This window comes from Esox lucius, chromosome 22 (assembly GCF_011004845.1).
Source record: "Esox lucius isolate fEsoLuc1 chromosome 22, fEsoLuc1.pri, whole genome shotgun sequence".
Taxonomy (NCBI): Eukaryota; Metazoa; Chordata; class Actinopteri; order Esociformes; family Esocidae; genus Esox; species Esox lucius.
This window is the reverse complement of record NC_047590.1, coordinates 10,386,818-10,403,014: the sequence shown is the minus strand read 5'-3', so window position 1 is coordinate 10,403,014 and position 16,197 is coordinate 10,386,818. Positions and strand designations below refer to the sequence as shown.

General features: G+C 46.6%; 2 protein-coding genes across 7 annotated transcripts in view; both read left to right on the top strand.

The window, feature by feature from the left end:
- The window catches only part of pcnt (pericentrin), a 36,387-nt gene extending 31,646 nt beyond the window's left edge, over positions 1-4,741 (top strand). For all 6 annotated transcript variants that reach the window (XM_034289654.1, XM_034289655.1, XM_034289656.1 and 3 more), the window contains 8 exons: positions 52-928; positions 1,066-1,248; positions 1,417-1,596; positions 2,138-2,364; positions 2,462-2,550; positions 2,932-3,073; positions 3,190-3,323; positions 4,230-4,741. In XM_034289654.1, the coding sequence (XP_034145545.1) occupies positions 52-928; positions 1,066-1,248; positions 1,417-1,596; positions 2,138-2,364; positions 2,462-2,550; positions 2,932-3,073; positions 3,190-3,323; positions 4,230-4,273 (1,876 nt within the window). In that variant the 3' untranslated portion in view covers positions 4,274-4,741. The remainder of the gene's footprint in view (positions 1-51; positions 929-1,065; positions 1,249-1,416; positions 1,597-2,137; positions 2,365-2,461; positions 2,551-2,931; positions 3,074-3,189; positions 3,324-4,229) is intronic.
- Positions 4,742-6,057: 1,316 nt separating this feature from the next.
- On the top strand, positions 6,058-12,588 carry senp2 (SUMO specific peptidase 2). The gene is made up of 16 exons (XM_010886428.4): positions 6,058-6,493; positions 6,939-7,000; positions 7,167-7,279; positions 7,449-7,521; positions 7,674-7,764; positions 7,874-8,054; positions 8,177-8,283; positions 8,379-8,464; positions 8,564-8,691; positions 8,791-8,922; positions 9,299-9,430; positions 9,817-10,035; positions 10,157-10,236; positions 10,333-10,417; positions 10,548-10,643; positions 10,731-12,588. Exons 1-16 carry the CDS (start codon positions 6,321-6,323, stop codon positions 10,791-10,793), a joined length of 1,821 nt encoding a protein of 606 aa, XP_010884730.1. The 5' UTR covers positions 6,058-6,320; the 3' UTR covers positions 10,794-12,588.
- The last annotated feature ends 3,609 nt before the right edge of the window (positions 12,589-16,197 follow it).

Sequence of the window (16,197 nt, the reverse complement as noted above, 5' to 3'; positions counted from 1 at the left end):
ACGTGCACACATGTACACAAATCTATACAATAGTGATGTTTTCTGTCCCAGACTGTGTGTAGAGGAGTGTGAAGAGGCTGTAAGGAGGGAGCAGACCAGAGCCCAGCAGCTAGTGCAGGAGGTGGAGCAGGAGAGAACTCAGCGACACCTCTGGGAGGAGCAGCAGAGGACAGAGCTTGTTATTCTAAGGGGTCAGCTAGACCAGGAGAGGACCACCTCCAGTAACCTCCGACAGGAAATCCAAATAGAACTTTCCCGTGGCCGACTCCTCCAATCACAGCTCGACACACGGCTTACCGAAGCCCAGAAAGACCTTGAGGAGGAGCGAAACCGATCTGCCCGGGAACTTGAGGTCCTCCAGTCACAGGAGAAGAGTCGGCTAGAGCAACACCTGAAAGAGGCAGAGTCCCGCTTGTCCGAAGCCCACAGGAAGGAACTGGAGGCGGAGCGAGAGTGCTCTGCCCGGCATCTCGATGACATCACACGCAGACAGGAAGCAGACGTGTCCAGAGACAGGGAGTTCATCTCTGAACTCCGCTCTCAGCTGCAGCAAGAGAGGAAGCAGGGGGAGGAGCTAGCCATTGTGAATGACAGGCTGAGGGCAGAACTTCTGCAAATCCAAAGGAGAGGAGAGGAGGAAGAAAAAAAGAGGAGACAGGAGGCACAAACACAGCATGAGGCTACATCGCGCCTCCGAGTTACCTTGGAGACACTCCAGGAGCAGAAGCAAGAGGCTAGCCGTGTTTTAGAGAAAGAAAGGGAGCGCTCTGGACGCCTAAGATCTGAGCTTAACCAGCTGAAGGAGACACTCCGAGTGGTCAAGGAGAAGGAGAGGGTGAGGGAAGAGCAGAGGGAGAGAGAGCGGAGGAAGGATAGTCAAGAGCTGACGGAGCGAGAGAGGAGACACGAGAGGGTCAGCAACCAGCTGGTGAGTTTGGATCATACACACACTGCTGTAGGACTTGGTCTCCACTACTTAAATACACCGGTTTCTTCCTCACATTGACACACATCAGTGTGTGCCTCCTTCATAATGCTGTCCTCCTGCCCCTCCCCTCTCCGCAGTGTGAGTTGGAGTTACTGAGGCAGCAGGACCAGCAGCGATTGAGAGACCTCCAACACACTCTGGCTGAGTTGGAGAGAGAGGAGAGAGAGATGGCCAAACAGAGATTGTCCAACCATCTCCAGCCCCGGAACAGCACCTCCACTGGGCTGGAACAGACCAGCACAGCCTCATACAACCGCCAGGTACCAGAGCGCTGTTAGCAGAGTGACTGGTGATGACAAAGCCCATACATTACACTGAAGAGGAGCTACATATTAGTGGTGTTTATGGGCGATTTGCGTCAGTGATGGGTCTTGGTTAACAAAGAATATCAGTCGCACAGCAATACAACCTTCTTTTCCACCCTGCAGACGACCTCTTCCTCAGCGCTGGTGGAGAGATTGTTGAGGGAGAACTCGGACCTGGCGAACCGCGTGACCGAGCTGAGTCAGGAGAGAGTTAACCTGAAACACAACCTGTCCAGTCTGGAGCGACAGCTACGACACATGGAGACTGAGAACAGGCCCAGTGCAGACCTCCACAACAGCAAGGTGACACACTCACACACACACACCTCCACGGAGTTGAACGTTGGTCTGGATAGGCTGGCGTCAGCCCCGGGTCTTGGTGTTTAAGCCTGAGGATAGCCTGGCGTCAGCCCCGGGTCTTGGTGTTTAAGCCTGAGGATAGCCTGGCGTCAGCCCCGGGTCTTGGTGTTTAAGCCTGAGGATAGCCTGGCGTCAGCCCCGGGTCTTGGTGTTTAAGCCTGTGGATAGCCTGGCGTCAGCCCCGGGTCTTGGTGTTTAAGCCTGTGGATAGCCTGGCGTCAGCCCCGGGTCTTGGTGTTTAAGCCTGAGGATAGCCTGGCGTCAGCCCCGGGTCTTGGTGTTTAAGCCTGAGGATAGCCTGGCGTCAGCCCCGGGTCTTGGTGTTTAAGCCTGAGGATAGCCTGGCGTCAGCCCCGGGTCTTGGTGTTTAAGCCTGTGGATAGCCTGGCGTCAGCCCCGGGTCTTGGTGTTTAAGCCTGTGGATAGCCTGGCGTCAGCCCCGGGTCTTGGTGTTTAAGCCTGTGTTTCTGACTCTCCCCTCCAGTTCCAGCGGCTTTATGAGCGCTACCTGCGGGCTGAGAGCTTCAGGAAGTCTCTGGTCTACCAGAAGCGTTACCTCCTGCTGCTGCTGGGGGGCTTCCAGGACTGTGAACAGGCAACCCTCTGTCTCATCGCCCGGATGGGGGCGCAGCCCTCGCCCCCGCATGCCCACACGCGCACCCCCCTCGCGCGCTTCAGAGCTGCCGTGCGAGCCATCGTCGCCATCTCTCGGTGGGTTGTGTGTGTGTGTGTGTGTGATATGTGTATGTAATTTGGGCTGTGATAGAAGTGTGTTAACCCCCCCCCCCCCGCTGCCCCCTGTCCTCAGACTGAAGTTCCTGACCAGGAAGTGGCAGAGGGTCGTCAGGAGAGGAGTGACCACAACTGTCACCGTCAATGGACATGGCACAGGCCCTTGTGAGTACTGAGGAAGACTATTATTAACACACCATCACAGTCAATGGAAACTGTTCAGCCCTGAGTTGGCTTTTTCCCCATATATTTGCAACACGATTCCTTCGAGACGTGTCGAAACCAGGCCATTCTTTTTCTACTGTTCGGGTGAACCTGGAAATGAGTGGAGTCTGTGCTGTGAGGTCATGCTCCTGAGGCAGTAGCTATAGCAGTAGCGCGGTTGGTTAAAGAAATCCTTTCTCTGGGTAATCCTGGAGAATATGCACAAACCTGCAGGTGGGACAGGCAAGGCTTCAGCCTGGACTACGGTGAACACCTCAGTGTTGAGACGTACTGCCTCAGATTGCTCACCCACCTCAACTGTAAACTGTCTGTTCCTCTCAGCTTCCAGGACTGAGGTTTTGAGGCAGCAGCCACTGGCCAATCACAACTCCTCTCCGCCCACCAGAGACAGCAGCCCCTCACTCAAGGGCGTGGTCTCACCCCAAGTTCAACGAATAAAATCTCCCTTCAGGCTACACAACAGGTACTGCTCCTACCATGGTACATGTGTCTTAAGGACAGTACTGGATATGGCGTTGAATGCCGAAGCTGTGAATGTCTGGCTCTCCCTTTGCCTCTCACTCCCTCTTTTTCTCTCAGCGTGTATTCCAACACAGTCCTGTCGTCTGAGCGTGCTCCGTCCAGTGTGCCATCCCAGGATGCCGAGCGGTCTCTGACAGACTACATCCATCACCTGGAGAACGTGCAGCAACGGCTAGGAGCTGCACAGACAGGTACAGGCAGTCTCACACACACACACTGGTAGCACTCATTGACTGGTTGGGGACTCAGTCATCTATTAATGAATGAGGGGGATTTTTTATATGCTCTGATGGTTTGTTTTAATCACTGTGTGCAAGAAAAAAACTGCGATGTAAAGTAAACCGTCCATGCTGCTTTAGTCATGGATATGCTAGCTGTTTCTCTCACTTGAGTTCCTTTTAGGACACTGATCCTCCTTTACTTCTCAACCAGAAAAAACTGTTGAATTGCACTTCTCTAAACTTGAGATCAGGGGCGATCATGTGATAGTTTTCTTTTTTGTCTTGGTGATGGCATTTCACTACCCACAATCCACTGGGTGAGGACACATCATTGTCACTATGTACACTTGTGTGTAACAATGTCACACCGTTCGAGAGGGTCAAAACTGCAATTTATAAGCAGGGCTACTCTTTTCCTTATAAATTGATAAATCCATCTCTCCAACTCGCTCCAATCCCGTTTCCTGACCCAGTTAGCGGTTCTTACTTAGCCCCACCTCCAACTTTCCCTGATATCATTGACTGTCGGCAGCGGTGGCTGCAAGAGAACAGGACATGGCTGTACCTTAGCTGTCTGTCCCCCATCTACCTGTACAGGCCAGGTGAGCATTTAACTTTGTATCAGAACGCACAGCGTTGTTAATATCTCCCCCACATCATTCTCGCCATACTGAACAAACTTTAAGTACCAGGAAGCACATTTCTCAGAGTAGGGCAATGATGTGGTCTGTAATAAGCACAAGCAGGCATAGCCCATTAACTGGTCTGCCTTCTGCACTGGGATAGATTCTTCACAGGGATTTTTCTTATTCAGTATTTGCACGTGTGCGTTACCCTTTGAAGTGGTTGTTACCAGGTTTTCTCCCTCTGCTCCAGGTTCTTCATCTCTGCTTTCCTACCCCAAGGAGTCTGACCGCTGAAAGGAATGAAGAAATCAATGAAGGTCTACTTTCAAGCCAACATATGTCATTTTAACCCAGCCTCGTATAAATATACAAGTTAACTTGTATAATCTGATTGAGACTTATTTTTTAAGACATAAATTATTTTTTTACAACAGTTTTTTTACTCAGATTTTTGTACTGTCAGCCTCAGAGTTGATCTTTTCACCCAAATGTGTTTTGTTTTTTTTTTTTTTTTAATTAGTAGCTCGCTATTTTTCTACAGGGGTTTTATACAAATTTCCTTTCTCTGATTATGTATATATGTTTGCAGTTGTCAATATTTGTTAGTTTCACGTGTATAAATGTTGATATTTTGCACTGGAATCCGGAGCTATAGATACAATTGTCACTGTGTTACACGCACAATGTTTACCATGTGTTGTCAGTTTTTTTTTTTAATACTGTATCAAAATTTCTACAAAATAAATATTATAATTGTGTGATTTACCTTGTGTATCTTTTGAAAGCAGGGCCATACATATGCCTTGTCAAACATGCATACTGAACAGAATACTTCTGAAGGTGGCTTTATAGCATGATTAAATAGTTTATATTTTTTATTCTCAACCAGGTGGTTCAAACCCAAAATGAATGCTGATTGGCTATAAGCTGTAATACCTGAACTCAAGGTAGTGGGACATTAACATTGTTTAGTACTTTACTGCATGTCCTGTGCATGCAATTGTTACCTGAAGCCTTTTTATGTTCTGGGTCTGGCCTCAACTGGTCCTGGGATGCTTGTTAAAGTCAACGGCCTCATGAAATCCAAGCACTAGGAAGTTTAAGCCCAAAACCTGTTTGCCTCTGCAAGTAAGAGGCTAAATCTTGACTGCAAGTGGACCTTCCAGCAAGATAAGTATCTAAAGTCCACAAAGCAATTGATAAATTAACACAAAATTAACAATTATCAATTGCTTCCCAGCAAAATGAGCCTGTTTGTCGATATTGTATGTACATTTGACGAATAATGCTTATATGGATGTAAACCCGAAAATACTGGATTCTAGCTATGCGACGTTATACGGGATGGAATTCACTTCTAACCCCAAGTACACGTAAATGTTATGCAGACAAATGTTAAAAACAATCAGAATCTAAGTAATCGGGTCTGTAATTACGAATTTGACGAATATCTACTTTTTTTCCATACGTTTTTTGGTTCCTATCTAAATCTATAGGATTGTTTCCAGTACAAACACTCCAATAGGAATTATATTGGATGGTCCCAGATTTTGATATTTTGTGTGGGTTGCTGAAGCGTTTGGTTTAGTTTCCATTTTAGACTCGTGTATGTTCTCATTCCAGTCCCGTGAAATTTGACAACAGTGTTTTCGGTTATACCGCATTCCCTGGCAGATCATAGTCAAATCATTACCATGAGTCATGACAATTTGTTTATAAATAGTGGTACACAGAAAGAGAAACCATTCCAGCGTGGTTTGGCCGTGTGACGTGGTACGCCGATGTACTAGGCCTAGGGTACAGATTCGTCCCACAACTGAACCATTTACCCTTTGATGCTGATAACGTGCATGTTTACGTTGACAAAACCGTCAAACATGAATCTAAAACCAGTAATGTAAATGGTAAAGATCTGTGGGAAATTATAGTATACAGTCTTGAGCCTAGTGTTGATATTGGTTATATTATCCGAAGGGATATTGTAATTATAAACTGCTTACCAGCTTATCAACCAACAGCAGTTTATTATATAAAGCCAGACTCGATGTCCGTTAATACATAAAATGTTGGGGCCATGTAACGTTCAGTAGGAGGAGCCAGTTCCAGATGCAACTTTTGCCCCCTACGGCTGACGTTGTTCACGTTTGTGTATATTGACGATGACGTACCTCGTTTCAACATACTAGCTAAAAGCTAGCTGTCTTAACTTAGCTGACAAAAAGTGAGGTACTGTAATGGTGGTGTGGCGCATGCAGTAGTTTCGTTCCAACGCAGTTTGTACCCGCAGATAGTCCTGGCCCGTACGTACGAGGACGTTTCCATTATCTCGTATCTGTCTGTGATGTACGGATGGTTAGTTGACGGACTATCGTCGCTCTTCGAGCCTGTAAAAGGGCATAAACCTTTCGGTTGGCCTGGTTTGAACGTTACCGGACAGGTACCCACACTAGCGTGGGAGGCAAATTTGCAAAGGCAGGAGCCCAACGCCAGGCCAGCCAAAAGGAACTACCAAAGGTTGGTGATGCTTTGGTATTAACGTTAGTGGTGTACTGTAACTGTTTATGTTGTAGTTAGCTTCCTAGCAAATGCTAGCCAGTCAACTACGGTACTGTAAAATGGGTACCTACTACTAGCTAAGTAACTTTAACCTTGGTTCAACGACGTGTGTGTATAGTTGAAAATAGACTTGTCGCCACCTAGTTTGTTAGCTGATGCGTTTATACTGTTAACGACGCGTTAACAAACAATTCCATGATTCCAATTCAATTTGTTAGCAAACTGGCTAACGTTCGCTAGTGTACAATACAGTATTTTTTAACATAGTAGCTTGATTAAACTGCTGAGTTTAAAGTTTTCAAATAAAAGCCATCTTAATTTTACTAACAAAGGCAACGATATTGGATAACTATCGTAGATGTCTAGTTCATATTTTTATTGTTGACAAACATTTTATTTTCAGCATTCATGCATCAGAAACCCTTAGCCAGAGTGAGCCAGTCGAGATCAAGAGACGGAGAACAGGTACAGTAGATTGCCACTAACGATTATCCGCAGTTCTTGTTTTTTTTTTTGTGACTAAAACTTATTACACTTTCAAATGAGTGTCCGTATGTTATGTACTCCTCTCTGTAACTTGGTAGTATTCAGCTTTGAACCGATGTTGTACTGTAACCTCTCCCTGTCGTAGACATAGTTGTTAACTTTGTGAAGAAGACCGTGTCAGGGGTGGTAGGACTACTCCGACTGAGGAACCCCTTGTCTCCTACCAAGAGGAGCCACAGATCGAACACAGCCAGCCAGGTATGAGCATGTACCAGTTAACAAGCGTACCTCTTTTGCTTTGACTGAGTTGTACATGTACCAGTGTATAAATATTAAATTGTTTGTACAATTGCTGCACAACCTTTACGGCTGACTGCCCATGAAATCACTCCGGTGTTTGAGGAAGACTCCTGTGTCCTATCCTCAGGCACAGCCTGCAGCCTTGATGGGAATAGATGAACTCCACACCTCATGGATGAGTAGCTCTGATTGGAGGATGGGTGAGTAACAGGGGCTCTCTGTTTGATTGCTATGGGAAGAGGACAGCTACATAGGTCCTTACAACACCCTATATTATCTGCCTAACTCTATCAGGTTGGGTTGAATGGCTGCTGAAGCTGTTTTCTATGCCTGTTTTTTTCCATATTTCCAGAGAAGCCAACTGTCGGGGGACAGAGTGAACGGGAGAGGCGGGGACTGAGTCTCATTCAGGGATCCTCTCCTCCTCTGATGAGGAAACACACGCAAGTCACCTTTTCTGTTACCTTCTGCCGTGTTCATGTCCCCCATCCTCAGCAGGGTTTGTAATTAAGTTTGCAATTGTCTCTTTTATTTTTTATTTATTTTCTCCAGTGGCTCATTGCTATGCCCGGGAAACTTAGATAAAGCGAGAGACCGAGACAAGTCCCAAAGACGTAGTCTCCAGTGCCTGCCCAATCGGCCTGCCCTGGGGGTAGGGACAGGACCTCCCAGCTCAGACCCACCCCCACTCGGCCCCAACCGCAGTCACAGACAGTTCCTGGCCGTGGAAGAGGTGAGCTAAGAGTTTGATATTGAAATCAAATATGTGATTGGGCTTAGTATTACTTTTTTTTTTTTTATGTATTTCATGCCACCATTGGTTTGGTTAATATTAATCAGTTATACATTGTCCAGGCTCTGAAGGAGAGCGATAAGGAGCATTACAGACGTTTACTCCAGATGGTGTCTGACAAGTACAGCAAGAGTCAACCGCTGCCATTCACCCGCACCAAGCCCCAGGGGTGGGTAGTGACTGAGACTGTGAGGTCATATTTTAATGAATGGCTCTGTTAGCCAACTTCTTTGCCCCTATTCATTTCCCTCTGCTCCTTCATAGGGCAGTGCTCACACAGGATGGACATAGGACGGCCGTTCTGGGGAGAACCTGTGACTCTGTGACCCAGAGGGCGGGACCTCTCAGAGGTAGACTACTCTCACAGCCTATCTCTTCCCGGTCTCTCTTTTAATATCACGTCGTTGTCGTAGGCTGAAGTCTTCTTTCTCCGCCACCCCCATCTGCAGCCAACCCCAATGTGTTTATGTGGAGAGATGTACCCACAACCAAGCAAGCCAGAGATCGCAGGGGAGATTTGTGTCTCAGTAAGCCTCTCAGTGCAGCTGCTGACCCTCAACCTGCCACCAATGCACTGGTATGACACACTTATGAACTGTATTAAGGGCAACATGAAGAGTCTTAAATCTGGTATATAGCATTATAAGGTTGTTACAAGATATATTTCTCCCTCCAGCGGAAGCAGCCGGAGGTGGATCTCTGTGCTGAGGTGGCGGCGAGACTCAACCTGGTGGATAGAGATACCTCAACACAGACCTACGCCCAGCCTGAACCACGGCACAATGAAGAGCTTCTAAGACTCACCAAGGTGTGTGCGCTTTTTGACAGACTGAAATCGTTGCAAGGACATTTGGTCCTAATTCAGAATCAGAAGGAAAACCTTTTGATGGATTAGGGCTTAGGTTTGGGTTAATCTTGTTTAGTGTTAGAATTGGGGTTACTTTTAGGTTTAGCCATTATGGATTAGGTTAAAGTTTAGGCATTAGGGCTAAATTAGGATTGGGTGAAAAGGTGAGGTTAATGAGGTTCAAGTTAACACACTATTTTTATTTTTTGTTTTCTGTTCCCCAAAAGGAGAGAAATACAAAGTGGTGTGCAGTTGCTTTGAATAGTGTGTTAGGAGGCTGTTCCAGGCTTTAGTGTATGTATCTTAGAGTTATAATTCTTTTTGTCACGGGTTATAGGAGATGGCTGTGGAGGTGAGTCGTGCCCTCTCTCAGAAGGATCCTAACCTAGTCCTGAGCTCCGCCTTCAAACTACGCATCACACAGAGAGACCTGGCCACTCTGCAGGAGGGTAGTTGGCTCAATGACGAGGTATGTGTGAGAGAGCTGGGACTCACTGGTCTGGACACAAACCTGTGCAAGTGTTTTGATTGGTTCATTTTTACAAGCTATTTGCATATGCAACGCCCTAACCTTCCTTGTGAATTTGCTATGCCCACCTGAAAAGACATGAACATGACAGTTGGATTTTTTTGAGGTGGGGCTTTAATAAAACATCTTGATTAATTCAATGCGAAATGGGGAAATCCAACCAGTGGAATATGCCGCCAAGAAGAAATAAGGGCATCCCCTTTATAATCAATGCCTCTTGCCATCAACATCAAAACACCCTTTCCTGACTCTGAAATCAGGAGGGCTTGAGGTCAGGTGTGTGTTAGTCTGGCCAAAAGATTCTCACTTCACTCTCTCTGTCACAGGTAATGAATTTCTACCTATCCCTTGTGATGGCCCGTAGCACTAGTGCTGGGCGAGGGCTGAAGGTCTACTCCTTCAGCACCTTCTTCTTCCCTAAACTCCACGGGGGAGGAGGTGCAGGAGGGCATGCTGCTGTGAAGCGGTGGACCAAAGCTGTGGACATCTTCCAGTACGACATCATCCTGGTTCCGCTGCACCTGGGAGTCCATTGGTCTCTGGCTGTAAGTCGGGCCCAGATATCCTAGGCTTCCTTCAATTTGGAAAGCTCCGCTGGTACTTCTGTGATCATTTGTAGATACCCGAGGACTGGTTTCATTCTTTCCCCCCTCCCCCTCTGCTTAGGTGGTAGACTTTAATTCTAGGACAGTGAGGTCCTATGACTCCATGGGACAGAGACATGATGACATCTGCAGCCTCTTACTGTGAGTCGTCCTCCCCCACTATTTGGTTTTACAAAAATCCCTTTCATCTTTCTGGTGATCCTGCAACATGTATTTGGTTCTTTCAAACCTATCCAGTATGTACCTGAGGGAGGAACACCAGGCCAAGAAGGACAAAGATCTGGATATGTCCAAGTGGACAGTGAGCAGCTTAAGGGCCAGCGTAAGTAACCTGGCTAGACATACAGATTCCTATCAACTATTGTTGCGTTGAGCACTGTCTGAAATAACACCGGTTCTCTATCACCTGGATATCTGACTGTCTCTCAGGCTGTCTTGTTATGTCCTTCTAGGAGATCCCTCAGCAGAAAAATGGGAGTGACTGCGGAGTGTTTGCCTGTAAATATGCGGACTACATCGCCCAGGAAAGGCCTCTCAACTTCCGACAGGTACACAACGAGTCACAGGCTGTCATACTCACTTGGTGTCCGTTTTCAGTCGTTTTCACTCACACACTTCTCACTCACTCTCCTCAGTGTCACATGCCCCTGTTCAGGAAGCTAATGATCTGGGAGATTCTCAACCAGAAGCTGTTGTAAGACAACACAAAAAGGAATAACTGCTACGTAACTGCGTTTAAAAAAAATAAAATAAAAGAACATGGTGACAAAAGCGCTAAACAGGAACGACTACTACACAGCCTTGGAACTACAACAGGAAGGACGACTACAGTGAAGATCTAAGAAGCAATAAACAAATGACTTAAAGGACCAAAGCTAGGGACCACATCACCTGTTATCTGTGGGGAGAGGTGCAGTCTAAATGGTGTTCTCCAGGGAAGGGGAGCTACACGTGAGCGTTTTGGAATTGATTGTGAATATGACTGAGTATTCACTGCAACCTGAAGTGCCTTGGACTCGAGTGGATCTGTCTGTCATACTTATGTTAAACACCAGATGGGGAATCCGTTTATATCTAGAAAAATCCCCATTGTTTTGCTCACGTAGATGCTTATTTAAAACCTTAGAACAAGCTTTGTTAAACCGGAGAGTGTTCTGTAAATGTATATGTCTATGTAATAGGTACTTTATTTTTTACTGGTTATATAACAGGTATATTGTTGCGATTTATGGAATGTCTTAATTGGTGGTTGAACCATTGTGAGCGTGCTTGTGTTTGTGTGTGTGTGACACGTATAGATATTATTTGACCTACACCTTTTTGTGTGCATCGCTGAATTTGACTGTTAACATGGGCTCAACTGGAGCAGAGTTGTGGAGTGCTTCATCTCAAGCAGAGCAAGACGCCCTCTTAATCCCTAGTCACCAACCACAGACATGGACAAATTATTTAAAACCGTAATGTTATACAATGTTATTTATTTGATTTAGCCCGTTTTTTTTATATGGTATGTACATGGTTGAAGAAACACTGTATTTCTCTCTCTGTTTAGGTGGTATACCTTAAGTGCAGGAAGGTAAGGTCTTTGTCAGTACCAATGGTCACAGCTCCATTGAGTTTTGTGTTTTCCTTAGAAGGGAAATGAGGGGGAAAATGTCAGATCTGTCTGTATAGCGCTAGCTTGGGCCTTTATTCGGTATGGCTACATGTTTCCTGTCTCAAACCGTGGTCAATGTGTAGTGAGTGACCTTGGTTCAGAAGTGCAGAAACCCGCTCTGCAACTTGAGCACCAGTAAGTGCACTCTTTGGATAACACTCATAAAGATCTGATGCCTTGCTGTAATGACAATTCCAAATCAATCATCACTTAAAGAATGTGCTTGTCTAGGAATCTAGTTCATTCAAAGCTGAATCTGTATTGCATAGTAATAACAGACCTAAGGGTCAACTTGTGCATAAGCACAGAGCACGGCGAGTAATTTCTAAGTTTTTTTGTAATGTCTGAGGAATCTTTATTGTGCCTGTCATCAGTGTTTGAGGGTATTCCAAATTGACATTTCTTTAAAATATGCTATTGGCATTGGGAGGAAGTAACAATCAGTTTACTTAATTTGTCGGGATACTCAGTTTTAATCTTTGAGAAATTTGGTCAAAATAAATGCATCCAATTTGCTCTCTCCAATCCAGAAAAATAGCAGTAAACCCCTGTGTTGGTTATATCTTATTAAATTGTGCATATTTCTTTTGGTAATATTCATAAAGCCATGTTGACAAAATACGTTTTATTTATATCATTAAATATTGACCCTGCTGAGTTTATATGGTGTCTCAATTGAATGAGTCAATGGCATTTGTCTTATTTCTTGATCCACAAAAGTCAGAGGTTACACATTTTCAAATTGGATTAGATTGTCAATCAGTTATGTTAAAAATGTATTAAGTTACAATTTGGTCCATGTTATCTGTACATACTATTAAATGCCCATGCAGTTATTTTGTTCGAAGCTTCTTTTACAAAACCTGTTGGGTTCAAACCTAATAGAAATGTGTAACTGATGTCTCCTGAGGAACGCTGGGCTACACACCAAAATACCTGCTAAATCGGTTGTGAGAAATGTCATTCCAAGCAGTAGTGTGATGAGACTAAACAAAAAATACTGCACGCAGACGCACAAAACAGTTTTGCTAGATTTATGAAAGTGTTGTTAGACAAAGCGAAAGGGCTGTTTTCCCAACTTTCTACCGGAAGCAATGCCTGAATAAAGTATGCTGGAATATTAAGGATCTTTCACATCCCGTTCATAGATAGCTGTTTGTGTGAGACATTTTATTTTGAGGGGAGGAGTTGGGTAGGCTATAGTTTTACAAAGCAATGGTTTGTTTGGGGATTTAAGGAACATTCCATCTAATGTGGTTGGTGTCCTGTTGAATCGGATGACCATTACCATTGGAACAAGACTCAAGACCATCTGGGCTAATGACTCGTCGCCCCCTGTCTGTATTACACGTGATTGTGATGCAGGTTATGTTTTTCCAAGTTAGGCTGCTAAACTTCTTAAATGAGTTTGATAGTTCATGTATTTGCCTTGAATTGAAAGTTTTATTTATTTGCAAACCTTCTCTTTCAAGCAGCTTGTGTGTCCCGTTCCTTTTTAATGGTTTTCATTTTCATAACTAGCACTGTATTCTTAAGAAACGTGTTGCATTTGTGGGGTAAAGTTTGTGTAGGGTCCCAGTGGTACAAGTGGAGAAGAGTCACAATGCTGGCGAGCCCCAAAACCTTCAAGTTAGTCTTTGATATCTCTCGAGTGATCCTGGTGTTCATCCATTTAAGGATACTGGTGACTCATCCTTCCTCTGTTGCACCTGTGTCAGCATGCTCAGAAAGATAACCAAGCATAATAGTAAGCTTTGGATTTGGGCAGACTTGCCGACCAAACAGAGCGAAATGTGGCAGAGTTTGTAAAGCATCATCCAGTCAATCTCCAGTTATAAGCAATCTTTCCTAATTACCTAAAGAAGAGGATTGTGTTTTTTCGAATAAAATAAAACAAAGGCCTGCACGTCAATGGGATGGGGAGAAATCGATGAACATTAGCCTAATTTTTGTTTCCCAGAAACACTGATCATCAGACAACATCAAACTATCAATCAAATTTCAATACAGGTCAGAGATGTATTGTCAATTGAAGATCGACCTACCCACAATGGTCAGGTGCCTCAATCTACAACACACTGCAAAGCAACAGTGGTTGGAACCAAACATATTTTTTGAAGCCCGGCTTTTAGGAGGTGGATATCAAGTCTGGCTTTGGTTTGCTGTAGTTAGGTAAGAGTGATTTGTTCCTCTGCCAGACGAATATGTACTTTTGCTCTTTCGGTTTTTCATTTAAGAAGTGACTTATATAGGCATCATCTCTGTTTGGCGAAGAACACTTCCAGACACGTTTCTGAGCTCCTGTGGGAATAACTACCGGTGAGGATCCAACTTCTTCCTCAATGACTGGTTCATCTTTGAAGATTGTATCATTGTAATTAATATACAGTGATAAATACCATACCATACCATACCATCTTCTTCCGCTTATCCGGGGCCGGGTCGCGGGGGCAGCAGTCTAAGCAGGGATGCCCAGACTTCCCTCTCCCCAGACACTTCCTCCAGCTCTTCCGGGGGGACACCGAGGCGTTCCCAGGCCAGCCGGGAGACATAGTCCCTCCAGCGTGTCCTAGGTCTTCCCCGGGGTCTCCTCCCGATGGGACGGGACCGGAACACCTTCCCAGGAAGGCGTTCCGGAGGCATCCGAAAAAGATGCCCAAGCCACCTCAGCTGACCCCTCTCGATGTGGAGGAGCAGCGGCTCTACTCTGAGCTCCTCCCGAGTGACCGAGCTTCTCACCCTATCTCTAAGGGATCGCCCGGCCACCCTGCGGAGAAAGCTCATTTCGGCCGCCTGTATCCGGGATCTTGTCCTTTCGGTCATGACCCAAAGCTCATGACCATAGGTGAGAGTAGGAACGTAGATTGACTGGTAAATCGAGAGCTTCGCCTTGCGGCTCAGCTCTTTCTTCACCACGACAGACCGATACATCGACTGCATTACTGCAGAAGCTGCACCGATCCGTCTGTCAATCTCCCGTTCCATCCTTCCCTCACTCGTGAACAAGACCCCTAGATACTTAAACTCCTCCACTTGAGGCAGGCACTCTCCACCAACCTGAAGTGAGCAAGCCACCCTTTTCCGACTGAGGACCATGGCCTCGGATTTGGAGGTACTGATTTTCATCCCCACCGCTTCACACTCGGCTGCAAACCGTCCCAGTGCATGCTGAAGGTCCTGGTTAGAAGGGGCCAACACGACAACATCATCTGCAAAGAGCAGAGACGAAATTGTGTGGTCCCCAAACCTGACACCCTCCGGCCCCTGGCTGCGCCTAGAAATTCTGTCCATAAAAATTACGAACAGAACCGGCGACAAAGGGCAGCCCTGCCGGAGTCCAACATGCACTGGGAACAAGTCTGACTTACTGCCGGCAATGCGGACCAAGCTCCTGCTTCGGTTGTACAGGGACCTGACAGCCCTTAGCAAAGGACCCAGGACCCCCATATTCCCCAAGCACCCTCCACAAGATGCCGCGAGGGACACAGTCGAATGCCTTCTCCAGATCCACAAAACACATGTGGATTGGTTGGGCAAACTCCCATGAACCCTCCAACACCCTGTAGAGGGTATAGAGCTGGTCCAGTGTTCCACGGCCCGGACGAAAACCACACTGTTCCTCCTGAATCCGAGGTTCTACTATCGGCCGTATTCTCCTCTCCAGAACCCTGGCATAGACTTTCCCGGGGAGGCTGAGAAGTGTGATCCCCCTATAGTTGGAACACACCCTCCGGTCCCCCTTCTTAAAAAGAGGGACCACCACCCCGGTCTGCCATCCCAGAGGCACTGTCCCCGACCGCCACGCGATGTTGCACAGGCGTGTCAACCAAGACAGCCCCACAACATCCAGAGACTTGAGGTACTCAGGGCGGATCTCATCCACCCCCGGTGCCTTGCCACCGAGGAGTTTCTTGACCACCTCGGTGACTTCAGCCCGGGTGATGGACGAGTCCACCTCTGATACCTCATCCTCTGCTTCCTCAATGGAAGAAGTGACAGCGGGATTGAGGAGATCCTCGAAGTACTCCTTCCACCGCCCGATGACATCCTCAGTTGAGGTCAACAGCTGCCCACCTCTACTGTAAACTGCGTTGGTAGGGCACTGTTTCCCTCTCCTGAGGCGCCGGATGGTTTGCCAGAATCTCTTCGAGGCCAGCCGATAGTCCTTCTCCATGGCCTCACCAAACTCCTCCCAGGCCCGAGTTTTTGCCTCCACAACCACCCGGGCTGCAGCCCGCTTGGCCTGTCGGTACCTGTCAGCTGCGTCAGGAGTCCCACAAGCCAACCAGGCCTGATAGGATTCCTTCTTCAGCTTGACGGCATCCCTTACTTCCGGTGTCCACCACCGGGTTCGGGGATTGCCGCCTCGACAGGCACCGGAGACCTTACGGCCACAGCTCCGAGCGGCCGCTTCGACAATGGCGGTGGAGAACATGGTCCACTCG

Coding starts and splice junctions, on each gene's coding strand:
- senp2 (XM_010886428.4), top strand. CDS start 6,321: ATGTACGGATGGTTAGTTGACGGACTATCGTCGCTCTTCGAGCCTGTA. Junction 8,692..8,790: donor AACCTGCCACCAATGCACTG/GTATGACACACT, acceptor TTCTCCCTCCAG/CGGAAGCAGCCGGAGGTGGA. Junction 10,237..10,332: donor GACATCTGCAGCCTCTTACT/GTGAGTCGTCCT, acceptor AAACCTATCCAG/TATGTACCTGAGGGAGGAAC.